This window comes from Perca fluviatilis, chromosome 18 (assembly GCF_010015445.1).
Source record: "Perca fluviatilis chromosome 18, GENO_Pfluv_1.0, whole genome shotgun sequence".
Classification (NCBI taxonomy): Eukaryota; Metazoa; Chordata; class Actinopteri; order Perciformes; family Percidae; genus Perca; species Perca fluviatilis.
In genome coordinates, this window is record NC_053129.1 from 20,861,305 (window position 1) to 20,874,744 (window position 13,440).

Sequence of the window (13,440 nt, forward strand, 5' to 3'; positions counted from 1 at the left end):
TAGGGGATGAACACAGGTAAACAGAGAAAACACTGTTCGACACCATCCCTGCATGCAGTAGGGAAGAGTGCATGTACCGTGACAAGATGGTAAAAAGAGACAAAGAAGATATCACCCAGAGATCACCGCACAAATACAGACACAACACAGGGCTGTTGTGGAGGCGATGTGGTGGGGCAAAGGCTTTAACTTTCTGATCTGCATTTGCAGATCATGTCTCCCAACTTAAAGTTTGGGAAACAACACACGCCCACCGCCATCACATCTAATCCTCCATATATATTATAGACTTTTCACCTTGCTACAACATAGCTGCCGCAAGCCACCCAAAACACAGGAGCCTGGATGTAAGCAATTGGGTTATAAAATAACTGCAGGGATTTTCTAAGTCTGACATAAAGTAAAAGAGATGAACTCAACAATGGAAAAAAGGTTTAACGAGAAGTGGTGAGCTCAAGTGAACAGTTGATGTAAAAAGGCATGCATTTTAACAAAAAAAGAGGTCAATTTATTTCAATACAAATGTGATGCAGTGTGAGGAAATGTGAAAAAGGACCATAGTCTTATGACCCAAAACATTCATATTTTATTCACTTTCACACACCTTTAAAAATGTTCTTCTAGTTCAGTACGAGCCTCCTTTCTTTTAGATGAAAGAGAGAAATCTGTCTGACATAACCTGATGCCAGTGGTTGACAAGCTGGATACAGCAAAGGCTGTGAGCCACACTCTAAAGATACAGGCCAGCACAACATTAAAAACTACAAATATATGTAGATTGAGAGCTGAACGCACAGACAACATAATAGTTTTTTGCATAAATCAACATGGACAAAACAAAAGTCACTGAAGTCACTAAAAGATGTGAAACAGTGTGAAAAACAGTGACAATAAATGCTGCAATTTTCACTGACAATTTTTCATAAGCAATGGTAGTTTTTCACAAGCAATTTTCACAGCATCATTGGGATACTCAGTTTGGTTTAACAGACCTTTCAACAAGTAAAAAGATAAAGTAGCTGATCACTTTGTAAGTTTAAGTGGATAAACCGCTTTGTTTCCTGTAATGCTTCTTTGAATTATTTGTTAAACTCCTCCACAGATGGACTGAAGATGTGCTTGTTCACTTACCTAGATCCAGACTATTTTCAGGCTTTCCCTTCCTCCTAAAAATGTTACGCTTTCTCCATGACATCCACTTACTCAAATTCATGACGGAAAGCAAGTATTTTTACAAAAAAAAAGTGAAACAGAGCGAGAAATAAAGAAAAAAGTAGTCCAGAGACCGGAACAGGAAGGCAAGAAAGTGGTGGTGGGAGTGTGATAGAGAGACAGACAAAGACTAAAGAGAAAGAGGAAGTAGAGGTGTGAGAGAATTATTCGATGCAAGTGTTTATTTGGGGTGCTGGGCTGGGTTGTCAGATGTGACATCACACACATGCTCACACACACACACACACAAACACTAGGTAGGAGGGTGAGAAAAGTGAGTGACAAGAGCAGGGACTGCTTCAGCGTGTCAATTAAACGGTAAGTGACAGGTGACGTAGAGGTTGGTTTGTGTGTGTGTGTGTGTGTGTGTGTGTGTGTGTGTGTGTGTGTGTGTGTGTGTGTGTGTGTGTGTGTGTGTGTGTGTGTGTGTGTTGCTGTAACTAACAGCTGATTCTCCTCTGAAAACACAAAGTACTGCAAGGACAACAGCTCTCATTCTCCCACGTCTCAGAGAGGGACAGCAGATAAACATGACCCAGACAGGCCTAAACCCTAAAACGTACCGCTGACACCCTGGGCTACAGCAGCCACTTCCTTTGCTACTGTTTAAATGAAAGTTAAACCACTGATAATCAAAACAAAATGACTTGGAATAAATGCAGGACATGCAGTCACAACTGTGACAGGGCTCCTGACATTTATTGCAGTCTGTGAACCAGGTTAGTGGAACAGGCCCGAGTCCATTTGCTCATTGACATATTTAGTCAATGAGGGGCAACTGAACAAACAACTGACTCGATTCTCACTAAGAGGGTGAAATGGAGCAAGGGTAGAGGGCAAGGGAAAACAGACAGAAAGTTAATTTTCCAGTGTTTTGTTTTCTCTTTTCCTTTCCTTTACAAAAAGGAAGTAAAGGAGGAATACACAGCCCAGTCCCCCCGTGACCGACTTAAAGCGTCTGATTGAATTAAATCCACTTCCTTTCATTAGAGAGTTGCAGCAGCTGGTCTGGTCACAACTCAGAGGAATGACTTGGGTTGGGTGAGGCTTGGCTTGGCACTGACTGAAGGAATCAGAGACCAAAAGGGACTTTCCACTGGGCTGCATCAGTCATGAACCCAGAGACAGGCGTCCCCCTCTGTCATTCCGTCTCCACACACCACCCCGAGAGCATCCGTCATCGTGCTGCTTGAATGAAGCCGTGCGAGTGCATATGTACTGACATAAACATCTCTCTGTGTGTCCCTTCTCACACACACACACACACACACACACACACACACACACACACACACACACACACACACACACACACACACACACACACACACACACACACACACACACACACACACACACACACACACACACACACACACACACACGCTCATTATGGTACTTCATATCAAAACCCCATGTCCCATGTCTATTGGTTGGAAAAAGTTAAACCCTATTTTCATGTCTCACCACAAGCATTGCTTGAGTTTATATGACATTTAGAGCTGCATGTTTACTGGATGTTTGCCATTTGAACTTGAGTAATTGACATATAGTATTTCTGTTAATAGATTAATCGAATAACTAATCCTTATGTCACACAGCCTTATAAATATACTAATTAGGTCAAGCTACAAAGTTCTAAGACATGAATGAAAAGACTGTGTATCCTTCTCTGGCTGACCACCAAAGCCTCCTCTCCCACAAGCTAAAAAAAAAACACAAGATTTAGTCTAAATCTAAAATAAATCATTTAAAAATCAAGGATAGTCACATCTCCATGCCTTCTAGCTGTACTAATAGACTTCACCCATTCTCCAGACAGAAACTTCCACTGTACTGTCACTTTTTGATGTTCAATGTCCTGCAGAAATGTGGGATGAAAAAGTGTAATTCACTTTTAAGTTGTGCCCTCTTTCTCCCAGCGTCATGATTCTCAACTTTGATTTCTGTTTGTGATCCCCACCAGTCACGAAACAGCAAGAGTCACACCATTTACTCAAAATGTACACAAGTGGGATTTCTTCTTGTTTAACAAGGACTTTCCCCTTTATGGTAAATGTCTTTATGATTATTATCTCAACACACACACACCACAAAATGCAGGATATGTTGAAAATGGCTGCTTTTAAATGTGTTTTAGGTTGATTCTTTCCTTTAAAGAAAATCCCTTTCCAGAAGTGCCGGAGGTAATCATGGTTGCGCTTCTCAATTACACACACAAATACACACATACAGAGCAGATGAGTCAGTGGTCCGACCAATATCCAAGAGAAGGAGATGGAAAATGCTAATCTCCCACAATGCCACAGGCCCCTCCACCCTTGGAAACTGTAGATTCCCATGTCTAAATTCTCAACAGCTCTTTATAGAGGTGCATTCTGTGTCTCTCCCAGTCTGTCCTGTCTGTCTATCTCTACAGTCCACTCTATTTAACATTGTAAAAACATAAAAACAACAGGTTGTGACGGATAGGTAATATTCTAAACTCCTTCAAGGGCTCGATAGTGAAAACCCCAACTGTAGAGTTGAAAAGCTTTTAAATGTTTGCACTATGCACATAGTTTTAGCCCCATAAGTACTACAACAAGTAAAGCTGCTTACACACCAACCAGACGGTCAACCGGCGGCAGAAAAGGCAGTTGGACTGATCTGTCTCCCCGAGTTGGTCAAAAAAATGCCTCAGAACACACCGAAGAGACGAGACGTAATACGTCTCCATAACAGCAGGCGGAGCCAATCTGTATTGTTGCCCTGATTGGACGAACGAGTCACGTGGGTCTGTTTTCTCCAGAAATTCAAAAGCCAGACTGTCATGGCGGCTTGTTCAGAATACGATCTCATATTGTACTAAAATAGTTCACTGAAACGTGTTTCTGAAAATTTTTTAAACGAGAACTAGGCCATGCAGTTGCTGAATCTGTCTTCATTTCAGATCAACAAAGGTCAGTTTAAAAAAATTTCGTCAGATTTTGAGAGACTCTAGTCACGCTCATTCCGCTCCCCGTTTCCGGCTTAGCACTCTACCAATCAGATGGGTCATTTGAGTCTACTGCCGGCAGTGCCCGCCCCGCCGATTATACATGTCAAATCGGCCAAAATGAAGGACGACGGCCCCTCGGACGGACAACGGCACGGAACACACCGAACAGACTCGAGTCACTGACCTCGCCAGACTGTCCGACGGCCGATTATCGGCTCTGTGTGTCCGGGCCTTAACAAAAACTTGTTAACAACCAATGGATGAAAAAAACCTTCAGCACTCTGAGGGGAAAAAAAGGCATTTTAATAGTGGGAATTCAATTCCTTCAAGTTATTTACTCAGTGGTGAAATACCAGTGTAGCTTTAAAGGGTTAATTTAAACTCTCTCTGGGCCTCAGTCTGTTTTCTTGTTTTAGTAAATCCTGTCATGCGAAGGGTCAGAAGGTAGATTGGGCAACATGGCTTTGTAGCCCTAATGAGCTAGGAAAAGGGGCTAAGAGAGGGATTTAAACTGGAAGGGCATGCTTTGGAAAAGGGAGATTCACAGCAAGAGGAGACCGGGTTGTGTGTATGTTTAACAACCACAGGAACATTCAACACTGATCATTTTCTTGCCATTTTCAGCCTTCTTTAGGAGAGTTTAAATATCATCTGGGCTGGGCGGGGTGTGTGAATGCTGCTGGGTGCGCACACACACACACACACACACATTGGACCAAAGAGGCAGAGTCCCACAGACAACCGCACCCAGGGGAGATGTTTTGGCCAGTGCTTCCATTCCTAAATTTCCAGCCAGGATTTTGCAGAGCTTGTTTCCTCCCACTTCCCATGCAGCCACATCCAGCTACAAGCAAAGAGACGAACAAACATGTGTGTATATATTGCTGTGAAGACGCATCCAGCGGCATTCCCTGCGGACACTTTGCTTCCTTAAAGTCAAAAGATGCTCATGAGAACTCTCACTGACCATATACCCATACAAGAAAGTGAGGCTCAAACACCAGAGGCAAACAAAAACTAATTCAGGGCATGACATCTCAGAACAAGGGGGTGGCCACAGTCAAAGCTTCTTTGTTTTGATTTGTGTTCCATGCTACCCACACATGCAGATGCACACCCATCATTACGTATTGGCATAACACTGCACTCACTGACAGTTAGAAAAAGGTTTTACTGTCATGGCTAGGTGGCAAATATCACTCCAGATAACTTTAATGTTTCATCAAATTATTTCTGAATGAGTAATCCAATCTCTTTCCAAACATGCACTCACACACGAGCTAAAACTCTTCAAAGTACTCAGCCCACCCTGCTACGAGTGGCCAAGGATCCATGACAACTAGCTGAGCTAGTATGGCGACAAATCTTAAGAGAAATATTCTTACCACACCCTCCACACCCTCTGTTTGGTGACAATCACATTCCTGTTCTCTTATTCGATACAAAAACCCTATGTAATTTTATTATACAGCGTCTCACACCCATAAATAATGCATAAGTAGATGGCCCTTCCTCTGTATAGGCATAGTTGAGAGAGCTAGGCCTAGAGGTCTGAAACTTTATACATGTGGTGTTGACAAGATGTAGAAGGTATGTGCAGGGGCGTAGCACAAAATTCTGGGCCCTGTAGAAAGGCATTTCCTATGGGCCCCTCCCCGCATCCACAGCTATTCATTCTAGCATCTTTTTGGGCACTCCTCACATGAGGGCCCTGGGTATTCAGTCCCCTTTCCCCCCCCCAGTCCGACGCCGCTGGGTATGTGTGGTGTTTTCCATAGAATGGCATAAAGTAGTCTTATTTAGGCCCGTCACGATAACAAATTTTGCTGGACGATAAATTGTCCCAGAAATTATTGCGATAAACAATAATATTGTCGTTCTGAGACCATTTTCATCTAATATAATGGTACACCTTTTCAAAGATCAATAAACTTTTATTTCTAAAGAATATGGAACTGGAAGACATTTTAAATATCCACAATAAATGAACAAAACAACCAAAAACAATAAAGAAAATGGACTCTCAGTCTCTGTTAACAAAAAATACACTTGAATAAAAACAAAACACAACCAAAAACAATAAATAAAATGGAAATTTTTCTGGCCGCGATAATTTCCATTAAAAAATTATCGAGCTCATTTTTATTTATCATGCGATTAACTGATTTATTGCATATTGCAACAGGCCTAGACTTAGTTATTGGTATGAACTATTAAAGATGAGGACCAAAGACAAGGATCACAAAAAATGTTTGAACAGATGTAGTGTAGGTTGTTTTTTAATCACATACTAAAGTAGCACATTGTCAGAAACTAGAAGAATCAAGGTTTCAGATGCATTCATACATGCATTCTGGCCTTGCAGTTCTTCCATTATTAAGCTTTTCTGTGTGGTAATGGCAAATAGGCAAAAATCAAACAACAGTGGATTTCTTAAGAATTCCAATTCCACAATTCCAAAGCTGCATACACTCACGTAGCTGCATGGCACCCACCAAATCTTTAGTATGTTAGGACTGGTGCTGTTATTCTCATATTTACAAATGCACAGATACACACTGAATTACAGGAGAGAGTAATGAGTGACAACAGAGAATAGGAAGATGGAGAAGAACAAGACCAGGTCAGGTAACCAGGCAGCACATATGAAAAATTGTTAAGATACAGAGAAGATTAGCACTTCTTAACCAGTAAAAGGAAACCAGAGCAGTATGAGAGGGTTTGAGAAGGCTCTTCAACGGCAGAGCTTTCAAGTGACAAATAAACAGAGAGGAAATCAGGTCCGGTGAGTTTCCATTACTGTGTAATGGTTGTTAAACAACAGCCCCTAAACCTGTGGATGATATTTGACCTTTCACAATTGTCCACACTCTGGAATGGGTAGGGGGAGGGGAAGTGCACAGGCTGGATAGGTAGTTAGGGCTTCAGGTTGTTATAGGGTAATCCAACCAGGACTTCGTTAAAGAAAAGGTTTGTAGCCACTAGAACTGCCGTGCCATGAGGCAAACCACGCATATTTGGTTCTCAACAGGAGTTCAGCCTATTAGGTCAATTTTTGGGCGACAGGTAATGATTATTTTCAATAAGATTATCTGTAGATGATTTCTTTAGATTGTTTGTAATTTTAGTCTATTAAATGTGAGACAAACTCAAGGTGATGTCTTCAAGTTGCTTGATTAAAGATATTCATGAAAACCAGCAAAGGAGAACAAAGGAAAAACAGTACTTAAAGCTATAGTGAGTAGTTTCTGTAATGACAACAAAACTGAAATTTGGATTTTGAATACGTGTGGTCCTCCATGTTTCCTTCTTCAAACTTGCCGGGGCCGGGAAGCGACGATACCCATTAGCAGCATTAGCAGCACCTGTGAGTTTATCATGCGACAGCGTAAACGCGAAAGGTGGAACAGAATAGCCTGTATGTCCCTTACCGGCTAACGTATTTCAAGATGGCGCATGAATATGGAGCGTCTACCCCAGTTCATGCAAATGCAAATGTAAAATTTCGAGCCAAAAGGAATACTTGGAATTGATGGATGGTGGTGGTAAATATTCATGAAAAAGGACTAGTTTGTGAACGGGCAACACAGATTTTGATAATGAACAACTAAACACGTTACACACTGGACCTTTAAAGATTATTTGACCAAGTGTGTAAGCCTAATAATACGACAGGTAAATGTTGGTCCTGTGTTTTAATGCTTAAAGGACAAATCTGCGTCATCTTGGGAAAACAGTCACGACCAGTCGAACGACAAACACCGTGCAACCAGTAACCAGTAACATAGCTCAAGAGCGGTGTTCATCGTTCGACTGGTCGTGACGGTTTTCCCAAGATGGCGCCCGCCTGTATACGTGAACAGTACTGTCTTTATAAACTATCTTTTTAATAAACTGTCTGTACTCTTACAAAGTTGTCAATGCTTCGGTTTACATGTAAGGACCCTTATTATGCTACCGTGGAAGTGTGGGGCTATTTTGAGCCTTGTTAGTGGTATAGAAACAGCAATTTCTTTTTACTTTACTTGTGCGCTGACGACTAGCGTTATAAGCTAATTAGCGGTTTGCTATGAAACAGTCGATTAGCATGAAAACATATCCCAGAGAACGGTCAACTCACATGTGGGGTTAGTAACACGTGTTATTAACCCCTAGGTTCATTTTGCGCCAGATTTGTCCTTTAAACCTGCCATTCACACAATAAAGTTCCTACCAAAGTAGAGTCACTTTTCCCAGATGCACTACTTTGTCCAGCTTCACACTGTTCTACCCTGCACCTTTTTCACTCACTTCCTGGTCCATTCCGAGCTTGCATAACAACTTGACACGCTGGAAAACATAAACCACCCCCCACGCCCCTCAAGAGGCATGAGTGTGCATATGTTTGTCTGTGAAAGGGACAGACTGTCTAGCTTGCTGTTCTCCTCCATTATGGGAGGCAGAGTGACAACACACACACCCCCCTTGCCTCAGCACACATTGTAGTAGAGTTTCTCACTGTAGTAACAGTTTACATACTGAATGATACCCACAGCAGCTGAATTAACTGAAACAGAGTTTCAAAATAACAGAACTTTCTCTACAAGATCAGGACGACCAGTGTTTACTTTCGGACAATGAGTAATGATGACAAAAAAAAGGGAGGTGTGTGCGCGCATGCTGTTTAAATATACACTTCACTGTTGTGAATAAACTCTTCAACCATTCAAACACGCCCCCAGGGTGGCTGGTATGGAGATAAGATGAACCAGTGCGCTAATGCTTTTCTCACAAGGCTCGTCTCAGCTGTGAAAACACCCTTCCACCCACTCACACACACACACACACACACACACACACACACACACACACACACACACACACACACACAAAGTCCATGTTTCAGCCCCTTGTAGGCTACAAATCTCTCTCTTTCTCACCATATATCTTCATGTCTCAATTTTGGACACCACAGAAGACAAACCCAGGTTTGTTAGGCTGTCAGGGGATCCGTTTTAACAATCAGCCTCTATAGTTCAAGGTGGAGCAATGCATGTGTCCTGGTGAAAAATAACATCTTCAAATTTAAAAACCTGGTTTGATCTGGTTGTGCAGAGTTCACATACTCTATGAATTATAAAAAAAGAGCACCTGATTTCATCCATATTTCTGTAAGGCCACCGACTGCACAAAGTGTGCCATGCAGCTTTTTGTGGGTTGTTTTAGTCTGCAGCTAAGCTACGTGCTAAATTTTCCCCTCTTTGCCATAAAAGAAAACATTACTTTTGGGGTTGCTAGGGAAACGTGAAATCTCTGTAAGAAAAGCATTGTGGTCTGGACACAAGCATTGTAAATTACAAACTCCATCGGCACGGTGGAATTCCTGGCACGGAATCTGCCAGCCTTCTGAGGCTGGACGGGTGTGGAAAGCTGGCACACGGACTGGACAGGATGGATAAATCTACCCACTTTTCTTATTATTACTTTTTTCTATTTTACAGTTTGCAGTAGAAAGAGAGAAACAGCAAGAATGGGGAGTTGGGAAGAGTGTCCAGCAGATTTCAACTAACGCACATGCCACCACTTTTTGATTCCAACATAAGCATTTACATGATGTATTCTGGGTGCACATTACAGTTAACAATGGAAGTTACATGCGTTACATACCAATGATTGTCTGCCTTAACTTGATTGCTGCTATAACTTCAATTGACATACAAGGCTAAGTGTGCATGACACCTAAATGGAAGTATTCATTCAATAATTCACTATAAAAAAACATCATTATTATCCATATCATGAACGTACCATATAATCTACCAAAATTACTTTACCCAACATTTTAAATGTGAAATAGTTAATCTTAATCAACATTTTCAGCCTGACATACAGTACAATCATTCATATATTAATTTGATAAATACACATTTGTGAGTATCAGACTAAAGTCCTGAACATTAAGAAGATGAGTGCAAAATGATGACAAACAGGAGGTCCTATTTTTTTTTCTTCCATGTCTCCCTCAATCACTTATCCTCACACCAACACAATTTTTTAAATTATTTTTAAGGCATTTTCGGCCTTTATTTTTGACAGGACAGCCGAAGACATGAAAGGGGAGAGAGAGGAAGGAACGACATGCAGCAAAGGGCCGCAGGTCGGAGTCGAACCCGGGCCCGCTGCGTCGAGGAGTAAACCTCTATATACTGTATGGGCCCCTGCTCCACCTACTCAGCTATCCGGGCACCCACCAACACAGTTTTTAAGCAAATGTACAGCACATGAAAAAAGGCACCTACAGTTAAATCCTATTCCAGCAAGAAATGTCATCTTTGAGCAGAGATGGACAATGGTACAATGTGCAATATATATATTTTGTGCTGATCCTGAATGTTTGTTCAACTTAAGCACTCCTCCTGCTAGCGCAACAACTTGTTTTTCCTCTCTCTCTCTCTCTCTCTCTCTCTCTCTCTCTCTCTCTCTCTCTCTCTCTCTCTCTCTCTCTCTCTCTCTCTCTCTCTCTCTCTCTCTCTCTCTCTCTCTCTCTCTCTCTCTCTCTCACAAAAGATTAACCTATGGAATGATCAACAGAGAAAGGGATCACAGGGTGCAGCTCTTTAAACCTATCCCTGTATTCTTGTCTCCATTTTCACCACTGCCATTGATCACCTTGCCGGTGACTTTCTCTTTCTCTTAGCAAACGTGTTACAATCAACCATCTCCTGTTCTCTCCATGCCTTTGTTGCTCTGCTTTGCCTCTGTCCCTTTTCCCTTGCCTCCATGGGAACTGAGGTTAACCATGCACAACAGGATTTCTGGCTCTGTCAGTGTTTCCTTTCAGTGACTGGTCTTATGCACGTACAACTAAATCTTCTATCAATGTAGTTATAAGACAACCAGTTATTTTGCTAAAGACCCACGCATGCTTACACACTCTGCAAGCAGTGTGTCCAACATGGAACATCAAACATTAAACAAGATAATGAATCCAAAACATACCAGATCTCCACTTGATGATGTCGTTGAACTCTTCGTTGGCTCCGCCCTCTGCTATGTTACCTTGTGATGCCATGGCAGCCAACAAATTCAATGTTTTATCAGTTGGAATTGTGTGATACAGATCCAGGCCTCTTGGCACACAGTGTAACAGCCCTCTTTCTGCACCTGTAAGTAAGAATACAACTTTCTGCATTAACGTGACTTTAAGCAGTGGAAATCATCTCAAAAGGAGGCCTGGAGAGTGGAGCTGTCACAGGCATTGGAGCTGCAGACACAAAACATTCAAACATGGTCACTCACTCACACTCACACACACACACACACACACACACACACACACACACACACACACACACACACACACACACACACACACACACACGAAGATCTGAAACTTCACAAGGAACACCATAGGTCATTAAAACACTAACAGCTGTTTGAGACTTCACCTCCATGTCTGCTAAACAACGCAAGGGATAAAAAAACTGGTTTCACACCATGGCCTTAGGCTGACAATCTGGGCATTTACTTATGTGTAAAAAAACGACTCCTATTATAGTAATTGATGATGTAATAATGCTGCAAATCGTAGTGTACACTTTTGTAAAGGCTCAGGAACAAACTAGCCAATAATGTCAGAGTTCAAAACAACTACCTGGTTGGTCCCAACAAACCATCATACACAGTCAAATCTGAAACTTTATTCTAATGTTCAGTTCTGATGAACAAAGTTTTTGCACTCTATAAGTCGTAAGAGTTCAATAAATACACTGTCCATCTATGCTGAGTTGGATTCCATTTCGTCAGTAGGTACTAATTTCAGACCCTGACATTGATTTCAGAGGTATCTGACAGAATTATGTAGGATGGCACAGCATGACTGCATGCAATAGGTTTATCTTCATGCAACCAAGTGATGCTTTTCATATAGTCTAATTCAGTTTTTCAGGGTTCAAAAGTCCCTTGTCCAGAGCAGCCAACCCTGGACTAGGATTTCTTGCAAGTGGTGAGAGTTTCAAGTAATGAGAGCAAGCGATGAGAGTTTCCCTTAGGGGATTAATTAAATATTGCCTTGCAATGAAATTTGAATGCCTTTTAATGTGCTAATATTTGCAATTGGCGCTGTCTTTTCTATTTGTAGTTTTTCAGTTTCATAAAGGCCGCTGTGATGTGTGCTCAACTGTCAGCAGCTCCAAAAATCAAACACCATCTGTCATAATTCCAAATGTTCGATTTGACCTATAGGTCAGCTGGTGCTGCAGTTTCACAAGTTATCTTTCTGCATCTTTTATAGCCTATTTTTAAGTGGAGGTCAATGCTTGTGCGTGTGTAATTCAGGGTATCCTTTGATAAAAAACTCGACCATGTTCACTCCTAAAATAGCTTGTCTTTACCATGAAAGGCGTGTATGTGCAGTTTTATCGAGCAGTGCTTTGTGAGTTACAGTTTTTGAGGGATGACGCAAGACCCAAAAATAACAACTGTAAACTCAAGAAAAAGACAGGCCCATCTATCTTGCTGGTGTCTTTACAATTTCGGTTCCTCTCACTGTGAAAGGAGTAGTTTTGACAACCGAGCCGAAACGACTGTGAAGGGATACCAGTTCAATCTGAAATCTTCGAATTTGGCAGAAATGTAGTTTAGATACATTTAAAGTACTCCAGTCCTGTGTTGTGTTAATCTGACGAGATTACTGCTTTCCTGGCAAAAAGAAAACACACTACACTGATACTGCTACAAAACACGTGAAGGAACTTTTAAACTGCAGATCTTTGGTGGCCTTGTCGTAGTTAATGTTTTATCTCTTAGGTTTGACTGCTATTATAGATCCAAATCACACACTCACCTCTGCTGTCACCAAGGAGTCAGGAGACGTGCTCCCTCAGAACCAGTCGAAGGCGTGTAGAGTATGGATAGACAAATACAGTCAAAGGTATTGGTCAAGTTGAAGTACATTAATCCAATTAATCTAAGGCATTTTCTACTCGGTACGAGGCACTCTTCTTAACTAACGTAAGCTAGCTAACTGAATAGAACCGTCTTCAAGCGCATCCAGTCTCCACAACAATGTGCCCCAAAAAAAGCTTTCAAAGACGCCTTTTTGCAACGCAATGCTAAGCACGTCTTATCGTAGTCTTTAAAGCACACGGCAGGCTGTCTCTCGGAAACGGAGAGATGGTTATTACATTTCACGGGTGAACACCGCGGTACGGTGGACTCAGGTCCCACAACTTTGTTCCTGTTGCTTTACTTGACTCTTTCTCCCTGCT

General features: G+C 41.7%; 1 protein-coding gene across 5 annotated transcripts in view; it reads right to left on the reverse strand.

The window, feature by feature from the left end:
* Positions 1-13,440, reverse strand: part of utrn (utrophin) — a 188,528-nt gene extending 175,088 nt beyond the window's left edge. For 3 of the 5 annotated variants that reach the window (XM_039782732.1, XM_039782729.1, XM_039782733.1), the window contains exon 1: positions 1,132-1,321. In XM_039782732.1, the coding sequence (XP_039638666.1) occupies positions 1,132-1,213 (82 nt within the window). In that variant the 5' untranslated portion in view covers positions 1,214-1,321. Of the gene's footprint in view, positions 1-1,131; positions 1,323-11,170; positions 11,336-13,016 lie in introns of those variants that run through there. The other 2 variants (XM_039782730.1, XM_039782734.1) reach the window with 2 other exon arrangements.